The sequence below is a fragment of the Mustela nivalis genome (genome assembly GCF_964662115.1).
Source record: "Mustela nivalis genome assembly, chromosome: 6".
Lineage (NCBI taxonomy): Eukaryota > Metazoa > Chordata > Mammalia > Carnivora > Mustelidae > Mustela > Mustela nivalis.
Window position 1 is genome coordinate 89330277 of NC_139025.1, and position 25969 is coordinate 89356245.

The window sequence follows — 25969 nt, forward strand, 5'->3', positions numbered from 1 at the left end:
GTTATTACTTAATTGACTTGGTTCTATTTCACGTCAGCATTTCAAAATGACCTTCCCTTTAAAAAGTAAAAATTACGTTGACATAGCACCCTGGGTCTTTAGCTGAGCCTGACATTGCTGTGGGAGTCCCACGCTGTTTTATATATGGTTGGGCCTAGAATTTGCTTAGCTTTGCTATCACTGGGGTACTTCCCATCATCCTTGCCTTTGATAGGAGACAGCTCTAGATAAATCCAAGTGAGGAAGGAAAAGGAATGAAAAACTAAATGTATCGGGTGCCATAATTATTAAGATGCAAAATAAATCTACAGATACTTCATTCTAAGCACAGGGGGTTAGTCTTAAATACCTTCGGTACCAAAATTAAATATTATGCCATGCCTGTTTTAAAAAGGTATTATCAGGGGACGCCTGGGTGGCTCAGTTGGTTAAGGGTCTGCCTTTGGCTCAGGTCATGATCCCAGCGTCCTGGGATCGAGTCCCACGTCGGGCTCCTTGCTCAGCAGGGAGCTTTCTTCTCCCTCTGCCTCTGCCTGCCTCTTTGTCTGCCTGTGCTCACTCTCTGACAAATAAATAAATAAAACCTTTAAAAATAAAATAAAATAAAAAGGTACTATCGGTATCTTTTCCTTATACACAAGCAACTCCAAATGTTTCGTTGTTCCACTTAACTAGATGAAAACTTAAATCCCCTTTACTTACACGTAAAAACAATAAGAACAAGTTGGATTTATTTAACTAATGAGTTGGATTTTATAGAAAGGAGGTATGACGCCAAGGTCTAACTCTGCTATACTCACGGAAATGAATTAAGGCATCAAATGAGCATTCCCCTTCCCCCTGTATTGTGGAAAAGTTTTAAAAGTCTTTTGGAAGTACTTTGATCCAGCTTTGAAATCATTTTAGTGGATTACTATTGTATGAAAACTCTAATTTATTGTGCTTGACCTAAGCAGCTCTTTGTCTCACGGCCATATTCAAAACAATAGCAGGAAAGTGAAACACACAAGGGGAGCCCGAGCTCTTCTGGTTATTATTTCATAATCCATCTTCCTTATTTAAACTTTGGAATCCAGGCATGGTCTTAATAAAGGATCATGTTGACTATGTATGGGAAGGTTAGTTTGGGACTCTACAACGAGAGGGTCCCCACTGTGTCACCGCCACACTTCCGTCCCCGAAGAGTGACTCTGGGGACAGGTTGGGAGAAGTGCTGCTCTGTAAATGGTGACATTGCAGGCAGACTCCCCATTCTTCGGATTTCGGTTTCCTCTCCTGTTGAGCTAGCTCTGCGCCTTTACCCTAAGGAACCTTGTCCCAGTTGGAAGATTTTCTGCCTCTCGCCCCTTGCTGAGGCAACTTGCTCTCATTGGATCACGTGGAAAAGGGTGAGATTCTCCTAAGAACAGGCGAGGGGTGCTTCTCTAGTGAATTCAGGCTGGCATTTTACTCATTTGTCGTTTTAATCAGCACACACCCTCCCTTCCCTCCCCTCCCTCACTCAGGCTCAAAGCTGCTTTAAAATTCACTTGTGTTTCGGGCCCTGTTTGCTGAAACACTTCCTCACAGCCTCAGACCGCATTAGACCCTGTCAAATCTTATCTGAGAACTTCCATAATTCTTCAGATTCTTCAAGTGTACTTGCTCCCCGCCCATCCCCACCCTAAAGGCACACGGATCAGGATTTAGATGGGATGCGAGTTAGTTTTGGGACCCTTTGCCAGAGAGCACTGGAGTCCGTGAGTAGTGAGGAAATGCAGAATACATGGCCATGTGTGTGAACACTGGCACCGAGCGTGAAGGGGAAGAGGATAGGGCAGAGGTGGGCGAAGTGTGGCTGCACATGAAAGCAGCAAAAATTTCAGTTAGTCGAAACGCTAGGTCTGTACTGGGGGGGCATGTTAAGAGCCTACCACTGAGGTATCTCAGTTCCACAGAGGCCAAGGAACAGCAGGTGGAGCTTTCCAGGCAAAGGGAGTGAATTAACTGTTCACTTGGCCGCCATGCCCTGATTAGCATGGCCCACCAGGGATCATTTAGTGGATGACCTCGCCCAGAGCTCTACTCGATTCCCTTGTGGCTTGATGGAGTTAATGCATCCCCCAAAGACCAACAATGAATGTATCATCCTTTGCAGCACGGACTCAAGCCTCGCCGATAATGAGCAGGTACACACACCTATAGTTTGAAGAAAATTATTTCCCCTGGAGATCCAGCCTTCTGCTTTGGACTCCTAAGCTTTCCCTTTTATATATGGCTTTAGGAGTGTTGAGAAAAGTTGACATAAACCTCACTAGAAGGCAGGTGAAAAAAAATCCTCCCACTTTTTTTTTGTTGGGGCGGGATGTGTAGGGATGAGGGTGAAAAGGAGTCTCTGAAGTCACCTGAAATATCGGTGCTGGGTCGGCCTTGCCCTCAGCGGTCCCCGAGCCACACTTCAGATGGGGACCTTTGTTTGTGACTGCAGATGCTTGACAGAACATCATTTAGTTTTACACACCGTCCTACTTTATACACACTCTATCACATAGTTTATCACCGCAGTTTGCAAAATCTTCCATAAAATAAGATTTGGCTTTAATGTTAATGTTCTAATGATGACAGCAATTAAAAAAAAAAAAGTTGTCATGGCTCACTTTCTAGGGCCATTTTTATTGTTAAAACTAAAATCACTCCCCCCCAAAACAAACAAAACAAAACAAAAACCAAACCCAAACAAGTAAACAACGCCTATCGATAAAACAGAGGTAAGTATTTCTCCCATAAAAGGAAAAAGAACAAAGAGATTTTAAGCTTCCCATTTGGGAACTCGACTTCCGTCTCCCTACACTCTTCCAATTGAGTAACAGTCCTAATAATCGCATTAGTTTTATGTGGGCAAAAGCTTAGTTTGAATAACTTGTAACTTTATCATGATATGGATAGTTTGCTGGTTTCTTTTCCCACTTTTTAGGGCCAAATGTTAACCCCCCCCTTCATGGAGAGGTGGCGTTGCCTCTGCGGAGAGCAACAGCTTCTCCCAGCACAGGAAGTCAGGGCACCCGGTGGAAGGGGGACTAGGAAATGCGAGCACCTCTTTTTACCTCTTCATTTATTTGTGCCCCTCCTCATAAATTTGTTTGATGTAAAACAAACAAATCCTTGACAAGGGTTTAACAGGCTTTTCAACATCTGTGCAGATAAATGTAATTTATTCCTAAAGCAGACAAAGCAGCTTAGAGGAGGCCATGGAAACTGTTTAACAACAGTTTTGGTTAAAGTGGGTGTGTGTGTACACACGTGTGTGTGCATGTGTGTTCAGTAAGGGCAGTGGTTTCAGATCACTCCCTTGCACTCACAAAATCTGCTCGATACTTCTACACTGAAACAGACGCCTGCCGGAGCCTCCTTCCCAGCTCATCTCCTTCCTTTTTTGTTTAGTGCAACCCACAGCAGAGTTCAAATCCACACGTCTGGACCGGACGTGTCTGAGTCCTTCAAAAGGAGAGGCAGCTGGCAGACTTTTGCAAACCTCCTTTAGGTACCAAATGAACAAGGAACAAATGGCATATTTAGTCTCTTGAAAGAAGCAAGCAGTATATGTAACTTAAAGGTGTCTGCAGAAGTTCTCAGTTAATTCCAAAGTCATCTTCGACATTTTAAAACATATGTATTTTCAACAAGGGGGCAAATATTTTATAAATACATTTTGGGGAATAGAGAAGTTTTTAGTCTCCCAAACTGCAGATTTATAATGAATTTATTGATGTTTTCCATTAGACTGAAGTTTGGTTTGTGGTATAAAAAGTGAATAGATTAAAGTGAACAAATACAAAATCCCTTTTATTTTGCTTATTTGAAAAAAATCACCCCAGGTTTATTTCTGGTACACTTAATTCATTCAAAGCTGAACATTGCTAATACCTAAGTTATCGGAGTGTTATGTAATTACGTAGTATAAAATGCAGATACAAAGCAGCGCACAGAATGTGCTTTTAAAAAATTGTACTCCTAAAAATACTGACTACCCATACATACTGACAAGTAGCCGTGTTTAAAAATAAACTTTTGCCCAGGCTGGTGCCACGCTTCAGCGGTCTCCCCTGAGCCCCCCAGTCCAAAGGAGGAGTATGGTTTCCAGACACAATGTAACCAATACTTTTACAGGAGATAAAGGGAAAGTCTTTGGTGTTCAAATAAGTATTATAAAAAGAGGAAATTCTCATCAAGTATATTTTTTCAGCTTGGCCTAATGCCAGCGAAGTCAGGAAACCGTAAAGACTGGACAAAACTAGCATGCGCTACCATCAAGGTCTACTGAAGCCTTGCAGGTGAGAACAGAAATCGAGTTTCAGCCTCCACGTCTTCCACTCTGCTAATCTGTTAGATTATTCCTTGATGGGGATGTAACACTGGGTCCCTGTGAGTGGATAGGAAGAGAACAGGGGAAGGAGGGAGGAAAGAATGAATGGAGACTTTTGGGTGGGGGGGGCGGAAAGAGGGTGATTCGGGAACTGGGAGGAGAATTGAAAAATCACACCTTTCAGTTCCCACGTTTCTTCTTTTGTTCAGTATACAAGGAGAAACCATCCGGAAGGAAGAGAGATTATGACTATCTGTAAACTAACTGTTTGACAGAGACAGAAATGCTGATAATGAGTGGGTTGTGTCTGTAGTTCTTGGCTGTTCACATCAGCAAGGGATGAAGGAAAACAGAAACTCTTGATATGTTTGTCTGAAGAGGTAGTGGTGTGGCCACGGGCAGCAAGAGTTCAGCTCAAGTTCAGGGCAGATGCTGCCAGGAGTTTACACGGCAGGAAAGTCAAATTGCTTCCGGATTCACCTCTTCCTCCTGGCTTCTCTTCCAGGATCATCAGGGTCAGGCGACACTGTGGCACAGGGTGACGATGTCCGTGGGGAAACAGGCTTTGAGCAGGATGCCCCGCTCCCGGTTACAGTCCAGCTCCTGGATGAAGCCGTACCAATAGATGACCAAGCCCGGTCCGAATCTGCAAAAACACGGCAAGACAGCAAGTGTGTATTGTATCGATGTCATTCTAGAGAAAGGTCATCTCGGAAGCATTGCTAAGACGATTCAGTGACATTACTGTGCAAAGCTTTTGTTTTGCTGTTTGCTACAGTTGGGACGGAGGACTGAACTTTCAGGAATGAGCTTAGTCAGTAGAAGTACCACTGCTGTCATGGACAGACTTGGGACCTTTCAAGGAACTTGAAGTATCTCAAATGCACGCACGGCCCTAATTACCTTCCAGTAAGGTGTTCTGAAGTCGGGCTGATGTGAGTACCTAAGTGATGATGGAGAACATCCCCACTGATGAGCTGGGGAGCACCAGATTTGGTGCCACCTTACCCTACTTGTCTGTTTCCAACTAAGGGGGAAAATAAAAGAGTGAAGAATAAGGTAAAAAGCAGAACAGCTCAAGGCCATCTTCTGGCTAGCATGTTCTATGCGCACACTCAAGGGCAGAGCTCCCTTCTGCCATCCATTCTTTCAGCTCTTCAAAAACAAACAAACCCATATGGCAACAGGGAACCCTCAGCGAGACCTCATCCCTGACCCTTCATCTGTGCATACAACCTCTATATGTGCATACAACCTCTATATATATATGGGTTGTAGGTTCTTATCATGAAGATGATGGATTAGGTCGTGTGGACTTGTGAAGACGTATAGACAGACGCTGGCTTAAAACCCCCATCTTTCTCAATTGTGCCTCCAAATTATCTCCAAATTGGTTAGCAGCAGACTCAGGAAGTAGCCCTGCAGACGACTTCACCCATCAGGAAGTTGAGACCTCTAGGCTGGGTTCATAAAGATGTAATCACTATCCATCACCGCGCACACGGAGAGGTTTTGCACTTCAGTTTCACGTTTTTCCTACTGAGAGTACTTAATTAAAGGGCAGCACTACTTTGGGTGTCATGTTGCAGGAATTTTGCAGTGAAATCATAAATTATGAATGTTGGGTTAGTAAAAGGATGTCTAAAAACAGAACTGCTTTCTGTATTCTGACATTACGGCAGGCTGAGCCACGTTAGGCCAAAAAGCTTTTTCCCTCACTGATTTATTACATGCTGTAGTATACTTGCCAAAACTAATAGTACAGTATGGGCTGCAAGATACTGTATGCACAGGAACAAGTTCAGTGGGGTGTCATGGAACGGTTTATTTGGGGATTCACATCCGTAGGGTAGCCGAGTCAGAGGCAAGGTTAATTCAGACTTTTGGACAGAATCAGGAGATGGTGGCCCATCTACAAAGGAGAGGCTCTGGGGGGGACCCAGGAGCTGTGTACAGTGAGGTGGCCTTGGAGCAGTAGACTCAACGAGATTTCCCTGTGTGCGGGGCTGCCCGCAGACGAGCCTGGTGAGCCCTGGCTTCCATTTCACGGAGGGTTTCTTAATAGCTTGCACTAACAATGGTCTGCATCTGGGACATCTACCATTTGGTACCTCTATTTTACAGAGAACTCTGATTAGTAGTAAATGATGTCTGATTTGTCCAAACAAGTCTGGCAAGGGCAAGTCCGCAGTTCTGAGGACCGTGTCTGAGGAGCCTTGGAGTCTCCTGTCTATAAAGCAGCCGAGTCACCGCCTCGACGGACCTAACACTGAGCTCAAGACATTTCTCCATTGGGTTACGCAGCCATCTGGGAGACCACGATGTTTTTTGGAAAGGCACTAATATTTTTACAAAGGGAGGAAAAAAATGTGATCTAACCAGTCATGGAAAAGAACAAAAGAATATATGGGGGTCATAAACAACAAGCTCAGTATTTTAAAGATTTAATAAAACCAAAACACATATCACCAGCGCCGAGAGAGCAGGAGCGGCAAGCACTTTCCCTGAACAGTTAAATCATGAGCCAAAGGACACGAAGCATGACAGCTCTTTGCAAAAATGGCATTTTCCAGGCAGGAAAGCCAGGCTGGGGGACACCTCAATGCCCAAGAAAATGGACTGGTTTCACTTGCGAGGCAACAGATGAACTCTGCAACTTGAAAAGGTTTCACGAGGCTGTGAATGTGAACATTTCGTTGTAGTGGTTCACTGCTAGGACTCCCTGAAGGTAGGATCACAGATCTCTGAATGATTTTCAGTATATAGTAGTGACATATCATAAGGCTCTACCATCTAAGTCTGTTTCTTCCTTGGCTTGTGGATGGAACAATATTAACTCGGAACTACTAGCCCCTCCCGTGGCTCAGAAGCTCTAACAATATGCACTTAATTAAAAAACAAGGCAACACAACTTGTCCTAGTAAATGGCAACTGGTAGGAAAAGGTTTTCCAATTCTGTGTTCTTTGAAGGACAGAAATAATAGGGACTCACAGGGTGACAAATTTGGAAATTTCATGATCAAACAAGGTCTGGCTGTGTTCCTGATACCTACTTGACTGTATCTCTGAGCTTTCTCCCACAATTCAGGATCCAGAGATTATCAAATGGCTGGCAAGATAACCTTCTAGCAACGTATCTGTTTATGAAGAGGCTGACCAAATTAAGCGACTTCGTAGAATCAATTCCTTGGTTATCTGAACCAACAGAAGGGAACGTTTTGGTTGATAATTAAAAAAAAAAAAAATCTAACTCTAGCATTTCCTTTTGAAAAGGTGTAGACCAGGAAGAAAACAGGACCCAGGAAATTTTTAGGTAGGTCAAGTATACATGCTTGTGGGTTGAGAGATTTCACCTCTTTGATGCCTGTTCCCATTAATTGGGGCACTACTGTACAAGAATGAGATCACTGAGAAGGCAAACATAACCTTGTGGCCAGTACAAATCAAAGAGACTGTTAACTGCATTGAAAAGGAACGGGAGTCAGTGGGTGTGAGAGAATGAGCAAAGCAGAAGGTTGGTCTGCTGCTGGGTTTGCAGTTCTTCCTACAAGCCGGACACACTCAGGAATGGGATGTATACGGATTATCTGAATGGATTCTGTAAACACATTTCAAGGTTGACTATAATTTTAAGGTTACTATGCCCGTGATCAAGTAAGAAGATCAAAGGCTCCATCCAAATGGATTTTAAAGACTCCTGTGGAGCAGAAAGAGAATGTGAGGGAGTCCTTTTGCTTGCAAATGAAATACCACCAAATGTGCAAAAACAACAAATACCTCCGGGGTGGGGGGGGGGAGAGAAGGGACGTGGAAGTTAAGAGAGTCAGGACAGACCTGGAGGGTGTGTATGAAAGAGGAAGTTCCCCGTAAGTAACAAGAGCCTTACAAACGGGTGTGGAAGGGGTCTCTCTGGTGTCCTCTCATTTTAGAGTATTTAGAGAAGTTAAATGGGAGACTATGGAATGAAAGCTGGATACCCTTGTGTGGTTGTGTGCACATCTGTACCCCAGAGATTATCTCTGCTAGATTCCTGATGCTGCCGAGGGTGAAGACCATGTTTCATTTACACACGTGTTCCCCAGGCCTAGCATGGTGCCTGGCTGGTGTCAGCTCCTCTCAAGGGCAGGAACAGAGATAACGATAGGAAAAGACAGCTCTCTGGGGCTCGCTGAATCACTGGCCGACCAGCGGTAGCAAGCTTACTGGCAAGATTCATCCACTGCCATGGCCTGGCCTTTTTACTAGGGACCATGATGAGCCCACGGATGGAAAATTTACAGATTTGTAATGTAAATTACAAATGTAAATGTAATGTAAATTACAAATGGCAATGATGGCAACAGTTACAACAGTTGCCTATTACCACTTCCGTGGCACTTACTCCGTGCCAGACACTGTTCTAAGCACTTCACACGCATCCAGCCATTTATTTCTCAGCACCACTCCACGAGGTAGGTGCCATTAATGTCCCCATTCTGCAGATGAAGAAACTGAGGCACAGAACAATTAAGCAGCTGGCCAAAGGGCTCATGGTAAAAAGTGGAAGAACCAGTTTTGGAAACTCTGGCAGTCTGGTTGCAGGGTCTGTGACTGTCTCACTGTAAAGTAGCAATTGACAGGGGTCATCCTATTAGACCTTGACCCAAAAAGAGAGGAAGTGCCTTCTGCAGCAGTGAGACCATGTCTCGAGGGTTGTGCAGGTTTCCGTTGTCACGTTTTTAAGAGGAAGATCTCTGGTCTGGAATTGATCGAGAGGAGAATGCTAGGATATTTGAGGAACTGTTAGAATAACAGAGCATGTGTGACCTAGAAATAAGCACGTAGGGTGTTAACATGCTCATTTACCAGCCTCTGATTTTTAGGGCACTCCTGGGGAGAAGGGATTAAATTCATGCTGTAGCTCTCGGTCAGACTTAGGGTAATGTCTCTGAGTTACCCAGAACTGTATATTAATTCAACTTGAAGAACAATTTTTCTACCAAAGTAGCTTTTGAGAACACAGAGTAAGCTGCCTTACAAATTAGTGACATTTCTGTAACTGGATCTATTAAATTGAGGCTGGGCTTTCATCAATTCTTTAAAAAAATGGAGCCAACCCATAAGTTTTGTTTTGTTTTGCTTTGCTTTTTAATATGAAATCCTGTGTACTCAGCGTCTTTTGAGAAATTAGTTGATCTGGCAACAATCAGCTGGAGCTAAGCAACAGTTGCCCCCTTCAGACAAGACATATGTTTCAGGTTTGGTGTGGTCCCCACCATTCTCTGGTACTCTCTGAGGTCGAGGCTCAATACCAAGTGCCATCTACCTTTGTGTGGGTGCCACAGACCGTCCTTGCAGACACCCATTTCTCCATACTCCCACCTCTGTCAAATTTGGGAAAGCAAAAGAGAATGGCAGAGGGTTTTGTGTTTCAAGAAAAAAATCAAAGAAGCCACATTTCTTTTGCTCTGCCTACTCTGCCTGCTTAATGTGGTCTACCTGTCCCAACCGACATTTGAATTCTTGACCCCAGCCCTGAGATCTCAGAGGTTCCCAAACTTGGGCCAGAGCCTCTTGAGATAATAGAGCCTTATGCACGCCAAGCACTATCCTCAGACAGAAAAAATAAAGATGTCTTATTATAAACATGCAGATAAAATAGGATTCACAGTAGTTTTCTGTCATTATGGATTGTCTAAGTAGGTGGGATCTAAAAGCACAGCCATAATCACATGGGGGATAGCAAAACTTGCTTAAGGATTTTCACATTTGGCAAGATGGGGAGGTGTTGTTCTAATCTGGCCAGAACTTCTATGGGTGGATGTTACATACAGGTGGAAAAGTGTATACAAAGCAGTGTCTATGAAATGGGTAATTGTAAGGCATATTAAAGACTTGTGAAAACATGGGGGATAGCAAAACTTGCTTAAGGATTTTCACATTTGGCAAGATGGGGAGGTGTTGTTCTAATCTGGCCAGAACTTCTATGGGTGGATGTTACATACAGGTGGAAAAGTGTATACAAAGCAGTGTCTATGAAATGGGTAATTGTAAGGCATATTAAAGACTTGTGAAAATACCTAGCAAATTTGTAACTAACCTGTCCTTTACACAGAAGGTTCATTTTTTTTTTTAAAGATTTTATTTATTTGACAGACAGAGATCACAAGTAGGCAGAGAGGAAGGCAGAGAGGGAGAGAGGAGGAAGCAGGCTCACTGCTGAGCAGAGAGCCCGATGCGAGGCTAGATCTCAGCACCCTGAGATTGTGACCCGAGCTGAAGGCAGAGGCTTTAACCCACTGAGCCACCCAGGTGCCCCAAGGTTCAACTTTATAGTAAAAAAATGAGCTAGAGAAAAAGGCTCCTAGATATGGCATCAGATCCCATATAGAACTCACTCTACAGACAGCAGTCTTTACATATAGGAAAAGAGGTTCACAAGAGAAGCATCAGACTAAATTGGGCCACAACAGAAATGAAGAAAGGCCCACAGCAGTGGCAGATCTGGAGTGCTGAGCGGCAGCTAAGAGATGCAGACTGATTCTATGGTCAGCTGTCTTCCCAGCTGACCTCAACAATCCCTGCCTCTTGGGATTCAGGCCCTCATATACTCTCCCCCTGAACGCTGGCTGGATCTAGTGACTTGCTTCTAACAAGGAATAGAGCAAAAGCGATGGGATGTCACTTCTGTGATTAGGTTACAAGAGTCAAACTTCTATCTTGCTACCAGACACTTTCTCTTGCCTTCTCGACTTGTGTACTTTGATGAAGCAAACGGCCATTTGGGAGAGGCCTGAGCGGCAGGGAAGCGAGGGTGGCCTGTGGCCCACAATCAGACAGGAATGGAGCCCTCGGCGCAATAGCACCTAAGAGCCGAATCCTGCCAATGATCCCTGAGTTTGCAAGTGTTTCTTTCCTCAAACCTTCAGAGGAGACCACACTCTCTGGACCAGTGTCTTGAATGTGGCCCGTGACAGAGAAGAAAGAAGAGAACCCAGTTAGGCTAGGCCCATTCTCCTGAATCACAGAAAAAGTCGGGTAACAAATGTGTGTTACTTTAATTCGCTCTAGAGCAACAACACACACGCTGGACTTGAGTAATCAAAGACCATTCTTCGCATATGCAGTATGGAAAGGCCTAGTGGCTTTTGATTCCAGTTACATTTTAAATCCAGAATCTACAGCAGGAGTTACCAGAGGAGATTATCCGCAAGTAGCCACTCTTCATCAAGGCTAATCAGTTATAAAGCAACGCTGTACTTTGACCCTAATGGAGCTCCCCGGCTCCTAACTTGGACTGTATGCCAACACCTCTGCCTGCTGCATATCTAGGACACTGGGGTTACCCAAGGATGGAGAGAAGTCATATATAAAATGAAGGATTCTGGATGTTTTCTCCAGGGCTGTGGTTTCGGTGCTGCTTGGTTATCGGGCTTCCGAGGCTGCAAGGATGAGGTGGAGACAGGGTGTGAGAGGGCGGGTTATGGGCAGAACGCTTGCCAGTCAAGGTGAGGGACTTCTGACGAGGGAAGAGACATTTAAAAACCTCCAGCTGTGGCCATCTGAGGCTGTTTGGTGTTGGGGAAATAGGCTCCATCAGTCACGGGTGCTGAGGAGAGACCAGGATAAGCAGATGGCTACGTTTTGTTAAGTTAAAAAGAGCGGGGCATTCTGTAATAGAGCCACTGCCACCAAGGATGTTCTACAAATGGGACTTCAGTGAGTAAATGCTTAGTTTTCCGGAAGAATTTAGCTATCCTCGGGCAGTCCCCTAGGATGTCAAAATATGGATGTTGGACAGAATTGGAGTTATGAATCATGTTTTTCGCTCCAGGATTTTCTGAGAAACTCAGAGGCATGGATAGAAAATCTGGGCCCCTAAATTCAGGAAAGATTTGCTTACTCTTGCTTAGCTATTAAAAAAAAAATACACTGCCTTTCCTTGCCACATCTCTATACTATTTTTTAAAAAGCAGACATTTCTTGGATGGTATTTTTACTTATGGAGAAAAGGGAAGAAGATTAAGTGTCTATCGTTAGCCTTTTCCTTTAGGCTTCTTCACAGAGTGCTGAAATGAAAGGTGTAGATGGAGGAAGTCAGGTTTCTAATCACTGTTAGAAACCATTTTTGCTAAATTAGCCCCAGTAACTCCCTGGTTGGTGTCCTTGACCGGACATTATAGTGTCTTTGTCTAAAAACACATATCAAGGAGGGCCTGGCTGGCCCAGTCGGTAGAGCACGTGACTCTGGATGTCATGGTTTGTAAGTTCAAGTCCCAGGTTGGATGCGGAGATTACTTAAAAATAAAATCTTAGAAGAAATACACATATAAAATGATATGATTCCAATAACCAACGCTAAAGAGGTAACATCACCACCACACTTAGCACACGACAGGCAGTGTCGCAAGGCCTTTTCCATGTACAGATCTGATACTCACAAGCAACCTAGGAGTGTCCCCATTTCACAGAGGAGAAGAAACAGGAGGCAAAAAAGGGGAGGCTTTGAACTCCAGCAATCTGGCTCTCTGGCTTGTACTTGCAACTACTACACTATACGGTCTCTCACTGTGCTTTGTATTTACACAGCAATTTCTAACAGTCATTCAATTGTGGAAAAATATTTACAGCCCCTGGAAAAGAGAGCCAGGAAGGGGCCCGGAAGGCAGGCGAATCATCAAAAGCCCAGCATAGGAGTGGAGATTCACCTGTCTACAAGGAATAATTCTTCAAGTGTGAAGTCAATAGTTTCACACGAAAAAGTTTATCTAGCTACTCGTTTCGATTTAAGTGTCACAGTGTTTAGGCAGTATATGGAAAAGTGACTTACAATTCAGGTAAATTAAAATGATTACATTTGAGGGAGCCTATTGAAAGCATCTGACAATCAGTAAAGTAAACGAGGGAATGAGAATTACTGAATCACTGCATAAAGTTCAGAGGAGAGAGAGGTCTCCCTGCTGTGAAGGGATTCAGAAGTTATGGGGCGGAATCTAAACATGAGGAAAGAGGAGTAAATCCAGAACACTGCCTCACCTAAATGGAAATAAACAGCTGAAATAAGTTATGAGGAAAACTGAGGAAAGCAACGGGTCTAAGTGAGCGTATCAGCTGGAGATTTGTTTTTCCAGAAAAGGAGGTTCAGACTTCCAAGGAGGGTTGTGCAATGAACCCCAAAGGCCCATTTTTGCTCCTAAAATATCTTGAGTATAGCCATGTAGCTTATGATTGTTATGTTTGCACAGAGCCCAAGTTCTAAGAGAAAAATCACATCTCTCAAAAAAAAAAAAAAAAAAAAAAAACAAAACCAACCAAACAAACAAACCAATAATCATGCTATGCTTGTTACCACTTTTGGTAATAGGAAAGGGAAGGGTGGTGGGATTCATGTATTCCAGAATCTGCCTCTTTACTACATAGAATACGGGAAACTCATGAGGTTGATCTAATACTTCCCTTTGCAATGAGCTAAATCACCATGACTACATAAAAAAGGACTTTCGATGCACTAGGGGTCCACAGTATAAGTCTGGATCGACACAAGAAACAGTTTTCAGTTGAAGGATAACAAGAGGACTATGCAAGGATTTGATGAGTTTAGTCAAGTCTCTTGTCCATGAGGGCCTTCAAACAAAAATAAAAACTGTGTTGATTCAAATCTTGGTTTCCGAAACAAATCTTTTATTTAAATTCTCAGGTAAATTAAAAAAAAAAAAAAATCCTTCTCCAGAAGAAGAACAGCCCAGAATATATATTCTAAGTTTTTTCTCTTTCTCCTTTTGAGTTGCTGTGTGGGCTCTGCACTATCTTCTGAGGATGTGTGCAGACATGTGGCTGTTGGAAGTCAATGGTTTCACCATCAAAAAGACTTGCATGTGGTTTTCATGAAGGATGCATTCTCAAACACAGAGTTCAGGACGGCCGAGAAATAGAAAACATCTTGTAATTGTTTTAAAATAAACTCTCCCACTGTTTATTTCATTTTAATCTGCATGTCGTAGATTGGTTATGTACTTGTTAATCACTGTTGTATGTATCTCAGACAGAGTTGTAAATAACTTCTCAGTCCAACTGAAATATGCTTGCACATGTTTATATGCAAGATGTGTGTGTAAATACGTGTACAATAATAATAGATTAGTGACCAGGTAATACAGCATTGTAAGGTTCTGGCACTACGGTCAATTTAATATACAATGCAAATATTCTTTTTCTGCAGTTGCTAGAGGTGAAATAAAAATATTAACTTGCTTGTTTTATTTACTTTCTTGTTTGGTAAGTCTGGGTTTGCAAAAATGAAATGACTAAAGGGAGAGAACCCTAGTTACAAATATTCTCCCTCCATTCATAGTGCTGTTATTAAAAATAAAACTCTAGCTCTTTGTAACAGCGGCTCACTAGAATTTTGAAAATAAAAAAGGAAAGCTATAAGTACTCATTTCACGTCAGGTCTTTATGCCACACAGAAAATAAACAGAAAATACCTTATTTTGAAGAAAACTTAAAATGTATATAAATATACAACCGCAACCACCTGAAATTCTCCTTGATGTTTATATAACTTGGCATTTTCATGTTGACATTAAATTGCCTGGAAAAGTGCTTAATTTCCACTCCACTTTGTCCTGTGTTGGATATGCTTAGATGCCATACTTAACTGTCTCTGTGGCCTGTCGTGAATTTCCTCTCACAAGAGAAAAACAGAGATGAGTGGGATGGAAACCAATGGCAGAAGCTCGCTTGTCTTTCATCTCCAGTCTTTAATATGGGTTTCCTTAGAGAAATGCTTATTCCTGGGACTGGGTCAGCCGTGCTGTATTTTATCTACCAAGAATTGAAATGTACATGTGCGTGCACGCACATGAATCTTTGTCCAAGCTTGCACGTGTTTTCACAGCAGAACAGGACAAGCTCATGTGGTCATGGCCAGTTCTGTCCCTGCCTCAGTTCTTTTGTCTATAAAATGGGTGTGATGCAGATCTTTGCAAATAGAAAATACAAGGGACCCAAAACACAACAAGGGGCTAGTTAGGAATTATCCCATCATCTTTATCCAAAATGTCTTCTGAAGGTAACCATTTTAAGCAGAATTTAGTCCCCATTTTCTGTGATGACACTGTTATTGGGCACAAGGATTCTGGAAGATGTTTCTTCTGCATGTGGGTATTTCTAAAGTTTAAAAAGCACCAAACATGTGTCTCATGCAAGTTGCCTGTGATGCAGGATGTCAGTGGACTCGTTATTTCCTTCAAGGTGTTTAATAAATATTTTCAACTCAAAAAAACCCCGCAGAACTACACACAAGCCTGCAAACCCATCCTGCACAGAGCACAAGTCACAAAAACCTCCCCCATCTCCTTAAATAGCTTACAACTTCTTTCCACAATATGGGATCAAAATCTATTTACATTTTAGGTGTAAAATAGAAGTTATCAATTGAATACATAAACTATTAAAAGGTCCACAGCAAAAAGATTAAGTACAATGACACAATGGCATTCTAAAAGTCTTCCTAGACAAGGAGAGCTCAGCTAAGTTGCATTGATCCATAAAATGGCCCTTTTAATTTTCTCCATTATAGAGTCACTTTTTGAGAGGAGAAGGGAGAGTGTGATTAGAGGCCAGAGACACGTCAAGAAATGGTGGGATCAGATGCATATTGAGACTGTCTTGTTATGAAACTAGGGGATAAACTTAAGTCTGATAGACCTGGTTTCTGTTTCAAATGAGGACGTATGGAATGGATAGCATCTCCTCAAATGGGAAGAGAGAAATACCAAAGTCCTAAACCCTAAAAGTCACAAAGCACCCAAGGTCATGTTTACTTTGAAAGCATTTAAGTACTAGGAGCACAAGAACACTTCAGGGGGACCTTGGGTACAAATTATACCTATTAGAATTTATACCCCAGCCTTCCTCCAAAAGTTGGGGGTACTTTACAAAATTGGTTGTGTGAATTATTACGTTTTCTCAGTTATTTCCCCAGGGAAACATGCCAAAGGCAAACCCATCATTTCACCTGATTTAGTGTTTGAGGCCAGAGATTTTATAATTGATAGGACGACCATAATAATGGATAGTGATCATCATACTGGTAAAGCCTGGGCTGACTGGCACAAATGGCCCATTTCGATGTTTACCAGTTAAAGTCTACCCCTGACTTGCTCTAATAAATTTTGAGGTTATTTCTGAACTCTGCATTTCTAACTTTCTAAACACTAAATTTAGAAATGTGTTATAAAATAGAAAAGGTTTTCTTATATAAATATCGCCTACCCCAAATAGGTTTTGTCACACAGTCTTTATTAGGTAGAGGGGAATGGGGTCTCTCTTTTCTTGGCTCAGGTCTCAAAAGATTACAGGGTAACCCAGAGTTCAGGCAGACGTTTATCTCAAGGCACAAAGAGATTTATGCGTTCTGGATATATAAAAGTCTGCTTAAAATAAAAAATTATTGGAATTTTCATCCTTGGCAAAGTCAAATAACTAAAGGATTAAGGCTGATACACGTTGCCCTATAAATCTATCATTAACCAAATGTGACACAATGCTTCAGGTATGTCAAATCCCAACTTGCTCTAAATGGGTAGTTAAAATTTTCTCTCACAATAAATATTTCACGATAAGAAAAAGCTTGTCAGCTAACCAACACAATCCTCAAAAGCAAAACTCCAAATTTTTACAGATCCATGAAGGCAGGTAAAGGCTGGATTGCGGGGAGGTGGGGGAGTAGAAGTTGGAACCATCCAGGTCCTTAGCAAAAAAAAAAAAAAGAAAAGAAAAGGCCAGGTAATAGGAAACAAAACAGGACTCTTGGGGGTTAAAATAAAATATATGGATAATCCGGTCTTGCAGGTATCAAACACTTCCAGAATATGTAAACTCTACAGGGTAGCTTGTGTATCAGGAGCCCACAGGGGTCAGCCAGTAAGTACTGGCTGAGTAGATACCAGAATGCATAGATGAACACCGTGTAGAGCTCCTGTCCCGGGAGATGCTAGGAGTGATAATATGCAATTGGAGACAAAAAAAGGAAATTTTTAGAGAGAAGATGAGCCTTAAGATTATGCCCACTTGTGTACTCTGAAGAGCTAGTCCCAGAGGTTCCGCTCTTCAGGATCTAGGTTTTTTCCAGCTTGTTAGTGGGGAAGAGAGGATGCTGTGGTTCGTGAGTACTGCTCCCTGGAAGGGACACCCCTGGTATTTGTGGTCCTGAAGGGAGGTGGGCGGGAATTGGCTGCTGAGGAGAAAAACTAAACATCCAGGAGCCAATTGCTGCCCACGGGTGGCTCTCCAGTCCTTTAAATACAATCAATTTAGGTAGGCTTTTGTTTACTGTAGCTTTTATCTAGAAGATAAGGTTGTAAAAACGTCAATCACAGTGAAGTACTACCACTCCTGGGCGGTATCTCAGCCGGCTCATCTGTTTCACTTCTTCCTCCCTTTCCAAATACCTCAAGGTGTTTAAGATGAGTGAGAAGATATCCAACTATTAAAGTGAACTGTATTTGTGTATGACACAGGGATTTGCACTCGGTCAACCGCAAATACCATCCCTGCGGTGCCCCTGTTCCCAAGTTCAACAGGAGGGCCCCTGCCTGTGTTCCCCTCACGGCTTTACTCTGCCACACAAAAGCTCTACAGAATGAGCTTTCTGTGCCCTTTCCAACAGAGCACCTTTAAGAAAAGGAGAGTCTGAGGGCACTATATTGGGGTAAGGCTTTTCATTTATTTATGCCCGGCCTCTGGACAAAAGAGGCATGGGACGATAAAATAATGAAACAAATAGAAAGTGGGGCTCAGGGAAGTTCAGAGACCATATGTCCTTACTTTATTGTTAAATTGAACCTCGGAGGTCAACTAGATAGTTAGGAAATTTTAAATGTAAGCCCATAAAGATCCTACCTGATTTTGTGTATAAAGGCATGATTTAGTTCATGGATCCCTAACTCGAGGCTCTGAGCCAGGACAGCTTCTGAGTGAGGAGGGAAACTCAGAGTGAAAAGGCCCCCTGGGCCAGCTCCAGAAGGGCAGTGAGGCGGACAGGACAGCTGCGAGCAGGCAGACCCATGGGAGGGAGGGAAGTTGGGAATCACTTGAAACAGACTTAATGCTGGAGAGGGCTGGCGGGCCCTCCTGGGTAGGTTAGGGTCGAGTTGAGGGTTTGCATGGTGGAAGATATCTTATCTGTCATTCTTTGGGTTTTGAGTCATTCCCCAGGTCCGGGCTTCATGAGTAATTTTTCTATTTGATCTCCTTCTGAATACAACTTGAGTAAGGCATTCTAGTGCACGTAATGCCCTGTTGTTAACCCCATTTCTGACTCAGGTCCCTTAGATTCAAAGAATGCTTGATGGACCCATATGATAGAAGTAGCCCCCATCTTTAGAAGTGGTAGGAGAGACAGACCATTACTTCCCAGAGTGAAATAATACCACCGACAGTCCTGTTGAGAATTGCCAGAACCGCAATCCTGACAGCAGCTACTGAGCCATCACTACGGGCCAACCACTCCTCAGCTCTTCGGAGGTGTGGTCTCATTTAAAACAAAAGCTATGAATGGCTAATAGGAGTGCTTCTATTTTCGTGTTGAGAAAACGATTACAGAGCTCTGCTCAAGGGACCCTGGTGACCAGGAAGAACACGGATACTGAGTGCTTTCTCCTGCCTAACACTGTGCGGGCCACTTCCTATACACCATTTAATACCTGCAATGGGCCCATGAGGTCGGAAGTTCTAACAGGGCCATTTTGGAAAACAAAACACAAATGCAGAGAGGTCAAGTTCTTTATCACACAAGGAGATAAAGCTCCAAGGTGGCCAAGGCACCAACCCAGATCTGTCCCCTGTCACGCTCCCTCTCTGAACAGCTACCTTACGTGGTCCTGAGCTTGGGAGTCCCCGTTAGTGTCTAGTTTCAATACAAACCCTTTACTTTGGGATTCTTCCATGGGCATTAAGTCCTCCCTCTCCTATAAAATATGGAGGCTGAAGACCGTCATCTTCACATACCTCCCGTTTTTAACTTCTGTGTCTTAACTTGTCTATCCAGAAAGCAGGCCTCATAGCATTTGCATCCTGGAGTCAAGGTGGATTGGAGAATCAATAAGCTTCACAACACTTCAACTTGTGTATATTCATTATTGCCCCATTACAAAAATTCTACCCCAGAGTAGAATCTGATAAAGAAACTTCTGCAACCTTTACTCCCTCCTCCCCAGTCCATGAATGTGTAGATTTATGTCAGGAGGACTGGGAATAAATCCACTAACAAGAAGAAAACTGGACAGCCAAGTACTCATCAAGGCAGGGCTCGGAAGTCCTTTACCTAGGTTTAACCCAGGGAGAAATAGTCAACGTGAGGAACCAAGGGAGAGGGAGTGTGAGTAAGGGAGAGTTGAACAGCAACCACCTTTATAATTCAACTAGATGCTTCTCTGAGCCCTAAGGCAGGAAAGGTCACTTCACAGTCATTCCTGCCTTTAAAAAGAAAGGCCCATCAGCATCATGTGACCAGGAAAAACTACTTCAAAAGAGACAGGAGAGAAAACCTGAGTGATGTCAGTGATCTAAGTTTTATTTAAATATAGGCTCCTGTTCTTCATGACAGGACACCCCTGTGCCTGTTTCCATATTTAGGTCCCGGGTTGCACGACAGAGGGGGGCTGCACACACCAATTTCAGGGCAAGGTTATGAAGCTTCATTGTACTTATCCTAAACTATTTCCTGTCAGACCAAGGGCCTTGTGAAAACTCTCATAGTTCATCTCTGTAACAAATGGTTTTATTATCTAAAAAATGAGAACCATGAACGAACCATGTTGATCATCTTAATCTAATACTTAAAGACTCAGGAAACTTCTCACTCAGGAAACAATCAGGAACTCAGATTGTCCTGACAAAAGTAACACAAAGAGACTTTCGGGACCCCATGGCTGGCCCTTAGAACAGATGGGGACCACATAATGGGTCTTCAGGAAGCTCAGCAGCGAGCAGTATTTTCTAAAGGTGGCCAATCTCTGTTTTCTTGTGATTGAAGAGCTGCTTATTGGATAATTGTAGGAAAGCAATATTAGACCAAGGGTAGGTTTTTTTTTTGGAAACAGGTGAAGGACCATGTGAGTGTGGCAAACTACACGGTGGGATCCCAAGGCCAGGTCACACTTTAGTGAACTCTGGTTCTAAAGACCACATAGGAGCACCTCGGAGCACCCGCAGACCCAGACTATCCTGTCTGGTGTTCCAGGCCCTGTGCAATGCTGACCTCCCTTTTGTCCTCACTGCATGACAGAGGCAATATCACCTGCTGCCTTCCTGAAAATGCTGCCAGGTTCCAGGGGAGCCACAAGGACAAGAACACCACCCTTGTCTTCCAGGTGCTCTCAGCCATAAGCGAGACTGGCGGGTTAAAAGGTAGCATGAGGAGACCAAGGTTGTAAGAGAACAGGGCACACGGCAGATGGTAGTCCGAAGAAGGCCAGGGAAGGCCGGGAGCAGAGATGAGGTGACCTTGGGAGAAAGTCTTGAAAATCAAGGTTCACTAAGTAAGGGAAGAGGCTTCCAGGAGAGAGACAGGCATTTGCAGACAGAGAGATGAAAAAAGGCATGGAGGTGTTTGAGGCAGCGTGGAAGAGGTCTGGAAAAAATAAGACCGTGGGCTTGGCAGAAGACAGGGCTGGAGAACTTGGGTGGGAGTGGGGCTGCTGAGGGCCAGAGGGGCACTGTCCAGCTGACTGAAGCATTTTGAGGGCTGAGGGGATGGTAGGCACGAGTGGAGAGAGCACCTCTTCCCACGGATCCCACCACCCTGCAGACACATCAGCCCTTTGCCCCAGGGGGATCCTCTTTCATGAAACCCAAGGCTATGTTTCTGTGTGGAATTTCTGAGCTAAATATTTACTTTTGCGGGGCCAGGGTATCTACTATAGCTCACTTATTTGGGGGGTAAACACATTAAAGAAAAGTATACATTAAAACAAATCTTTCCCCTTCCACCCACATTTCCAGTCCACACAGAGAAAAGGCTGCCATTCAAAAAATACCACAAAACTATCCCGAGGGCTCAACTTTCTGGAGTCCTTGGGACGAAGTCTGTAGTATGTAAACAGCCACAGCCTTGCTCCGCGGGGTTCCTCCAGTTTGTATTCTTTGAGAATTCTGCCTGCATGAGGCCAGCAGCTCACAGTTTCCTTAGTGGCTTACGCAGCAACCTTACCCTACTTAATAGGAGTCATTGGTGAAATTTTTTGGAGATAAGGACTTCCAGGAGTGAGTTCCCTTCTGGTTGTTTTTTGATTAAAAGCAAGACAAGGCAGAGCTACTCCAAACCCGTAGCTTTACTTTGCAGACTCTGTGGGCTCCAAGTTGGCCCCACGTAGGCCACTGGGGCCGGGCCTGTGGTCTGATTCCATCGAGCTGAAAGCAATCTGTCAGTGGGGAGAGGAGTTACGGAGGTTATTTTAAACATTTAGTTAAGCTTGTGACGGTCTTCTTTGAGAGGCATTCCTGGCTGCAAACTGCCTCATCCTGGGTGACATAAGCTATTGAAGGAGGTTAGACGAAGGTCCCTGCAGTCAGAGAGCTGGTCCACCCATGTTGCCATTAGCTAGCTGATTAATAGGTGTTTATTTTTAGGGCTTGAACTAACAGGCCACACTAAGGCCAATGCAAGGCAATATTTGAAGTAATCTGTGAGTGCCCCACACTTGCAAAAGACCTTACTTTTCTGGGCAGTTGTTGTAGCTAAGAAGTCCTGGCCAGACTAGCAAAATTTAATGCCAATGACAGTGAAAGCCCTACTCTTCATTATACAAGAGGGCTACTGCAAAAATAGATTCTTATCACTATTTAAAGAAACCAAAAATAGATTCTTATCACTATTTAAAGAAACATTTGGGGAAGGAGAAAGAAAAAAAAAATGACCAACTAATTGTGGCAAACTCTCATTCAATATTGGATATTAAATAACAAATTCCTAGTATTAGGTTCAATGCCTTATATAAATAGTAACTAGGCTTGCTATTATTTTAATGTTTTAATGTAGGGTCCATGCCCAGTGTGGAACATAGTACTGGGTTTGAACTCGTGACCCTGAGATCAAGACCTGAGCTGAGATCAAGGGTTGGAGGCTTAACGGACTGAGACTCCCCAGGCACCCGTAGGCTTGCTATTTCTTTTTTTAATGAGATATTTAGAACTACAAATATAGGCTATAAACACTGTAAAACATTTGGATTTATACAATTTACTTTGATTTATGGGGCTTACGATTCTATGGGATCCAGAAAGTAAAATGGCCAAGTGAACAGGTCTCTCATCGCCAAACACTAAATTTAAGAGACGTTACAGTTACGTATTTATATGTCATGTTTCACTTCCAGAGACACAATGTTGCATGAAAGCAGTACCTTGTCTGCTTTAGCATTACCTGGCATTTAGCAGTGTATGGCACGTAGTGGACATTGAATAAATGTTTGTTGAATAAATGAATGGCAGGCAGAAGAGTTATGTGGAGTATCTCTGCACAGCTATTTCCCTGAGGTCTGGTCTAGGTCTTGAACCTAATGGCATACACAGTATGGGCTGAATGGTTTTAGAAATAGTGCTATTACTCGCTTTACTTAATCATTTGCCTTTGTTTACTTCGAGAGCTTCCCCAAGCTACCCCAGCAGGAGAGCCACTGGTTTACAACTGGCATGTTCAGAGGGAAGTTCAAGTCACTGCTTTTCACACTTACAGGTCTTCTCTCACAGAGTTTGCTGCAATAGTTTTACAAGAAAATGTGATTGGGACTTTTACCTTTTAAGTTTAAATTTATCATCTCAACCTCTGTGGCATATAAGATTAGAACAGCGGCATTCCTACCTTCCCTCTCAGGTTAACACACATCCACTTCTAACCAGATTGCTGAACGACAACAACCCTGGGTAAGACGTACTTAGAATTTAGCACTGAGAGAGAGCTCCCTGGCAACAGCCCCGATCCCCTGCCAAAGTCTGTGCTTGAGACTCAAGATCAAGGTGCTATTTTAGATTTCATAGACACTGAGGATCTCAAGAGACCCAAAGTCCGGTCTGTAAAGTTGTTACGTCCACAATCAGTTCAGCTAGGCTCCTAACGGGGACACATATGGCAATTTACCAGCACGATTTCCACAGGGAAGGAACCCTTGTGCCTTCTGTCTATTTTCATGATCTATCCAACACAGATCAATCACCCTGAGCTACAGACACATTTATAATGCCATTTAGGCTTGTTTATGGACCAAGTGCAGGTTTGGCAGAAACAGACTATAGTCATATTTGAAAGAATTCTTTTATCTCCGCCAAGATTATGCACTGGGTAATCTGGACTGGATCTCTCTTTGGTAGGGCTGCGTCCCGGTGCCATATTTTGAAGACTCACTATAATGCCTTCAGATGGTCAGATGCTCTTAAGCTCTCTAGCACAGGATCAGACATTTAAGAAGATGGAAATAGTAATTTCCATGGAGAAGAAGGATATCATGTATGGGGCATAATTTTAAGAAGAAGCCTTTTAGACTGATATTTAGACTCAGAGATGCTTAACAAAGGGTTGCTCTTTTACTGAAACTCAGGATGAATGCTGTTCATTCAGCAAATATAAAAATGTGTGCAATAGTGTAACAGCAGAAGTTCTCATTTTGTGTCTTCATTTTGTTTGTTGGACTATTTACAGACTTAAAAACAAATCCATGAAAAACAAAAGTCACAGAAGATTTAGGGTATATATTTCCTCAACGTTCATCTCCTTTTTCAAAGTGCTTAGTATAATTTGATGAAGTTTTATTTAAAATGCTTTGATAAGCTTTATTTTAAAGGATTGAATAGAATTAGCTTAAGAAAACAGTTTACAATTTTGGAACCCTTCACCGTGTGTGTGTGTGTGTGTGTGTGTGTGTGTGTGTGTGTGTGTGTGTAAGGAAGAGAGGGGTTAAGTTTCTTCAGGCAACTATATATAAATTACCCAGAGTGAAATGATAGTAATTATCCAGGGAATTGAGGTACTAGGGACAGGCAGTACAAAAGATTTGGGACGATTTGGGACTTTTGCAGCCTCTTCTTTAAATTTTGGGAAACAAGGGAAAAGGCAGTGTTTTACTTTGCTAATCTGGGTAAGGCTGAAAGGAGAGATCCGGATTCAATGACCAAATTGTAAACGTACTTTTTGTTCCCCAACCCCCTCATGAGAAAATAGCACCAGCCATACATTTTATATGGATTACTTAAGAGGCTGAGGTATTTAGGAAAGCTAAGCGAGTTCCAGAGACTTAGGGGCAAGATGCTAGAGTTAGGATTGAGGTTTGACTTCTTATCCAGGGAGGGCAGAGGGAGCTTAGAAAGTTCTGCTGAACCATTTTACCGTACAGTCCCTATTACACTGGTGACTTATCTCTTATAAAGAGATAAAAAGATTCAGTATTATTAGTGTGTTTAAATGTTATGAATTTGATTTAATTGCTAAACGTTATTAAAATAAATTCAGGTTATAATTTTGTTGTGAAACTAATGGAGATATTTTACCTTTTGATGCCATAACCCCTGCGAGGGTAGTTCTCCTTTTGTGTCCACAAACCTTTAAATTCTGTACAATGGGATTTTTATCAGGCATCCCCAAACATCCAAAAGTAACATTAATTTGTATGTGTCAGGTTGGACTAATTAGAGTTTAAAAAATTTTTTAAAAATCACATCTGAGTTCAAACTATTCAGCTTTAAAAAATATAATTATTGTTTCTCTTTAAATACGGGGCAACATTTTACCTTTTCAGCTAAGTAAAAGCATATTAGCCTTAGTCCAATTTAATAACTCTAAGTTGTAGAATTCCTATCAGAAAGTATAAATACAATCAACCTAACTTATGTAGAGAAATAGGAAATGTCATAGAATCTGATGTTGGTCTTCTAGGATTCCTACAACTACACACTGGAAATGAAATTAAAAGGACATTTAATATGTTTCAAACATATCAATCCTTAAGTGACAGAACTGATTTTATTTATAGTACCATTAAAATCTATTTGTTTCAGAATTAGTAAAAGGTTTAAAGATGTAGATTACCACAGCAGGGCTAAGCTAAGAACATAGCAACTTACCTAATATTGGTTAACCTATAGATTTTGGGAGTTAACGTATATTCATTGTAATCTTAATGCAGCTCTGGGAACAACAGGAGATGGGATATTCCAACAGTAAAGGGCTGAACAACTTTTTAAATTAGAATCTGTCATCACTTGTATATAGAGAGGTGAAGGGATAAGGAGGTTAGATGGTAAAAATCCCTGCCTTGGGACGACATAGATGTGGTCCCTAGTTCTGTGTCAGTCTTAACAGTATAGCAACCCCATTAATGCAACTGACAATGTGAGTTTGGAGTCTGAAACCATGGCTGTGGAGTATTACACTGTCATTTCTGAAAAGCGACCACAGTTTGGGGATGTTACTGGGGGGTGGGGGGGTGGCAGTGGGGGAGGATTTCACTGGAGGTGGTATTTCTAGGTGGCTCTAAAAGGTGAGGAGGAGCATGGAAGATGGAAAAGGATGGAAAGGTGAGGACAAGGGGGAGGGTAAGAATAAAGGCATCTGTGTCTAGCATTTAAGAGCTTCCCCTGTCCCCACAAGAGTCT

At 42.7% G+C, this 25969-nt stretch overlaps 1 protein-coding gene across 6 annotated transcripts in view; it reads right to left on the reverse strand.

Annotated features, from left to right (window-relative positions):
* Positions 1 to 25969, reverse strand: part of CDIN1 (CDAN1 interacting nuclease 1) — a 237204-nt gene that overhangs the window by 27612 nt on the left and 183623 nt on the right. For 2 of the 6 annotated variants that reach the window (XM_082735659.1, XM_082735655.1), the window contains one exon: positions 3722 to 4988. The exons of 2 other annotated variants lie outside the window; for them this stretch is intronic. In XM_082735659.1, the coding sequence (XP_082591785.1) occupies positions 4859 to 4988 (130 nt within the window). In that variant the 3' untranslated portion in view covers positions 3722 to 4858. Of the gene's footprint in view, positions 1 to 3721; positions 4989 to 11667; positions 11764 to 19878; positions 21748 to 25969 lie in introns of those variants that run through there. 2 more of the 6 variants (XM_082735657.1, XM_082735656.1) reach the window with 2 other exon arrangements.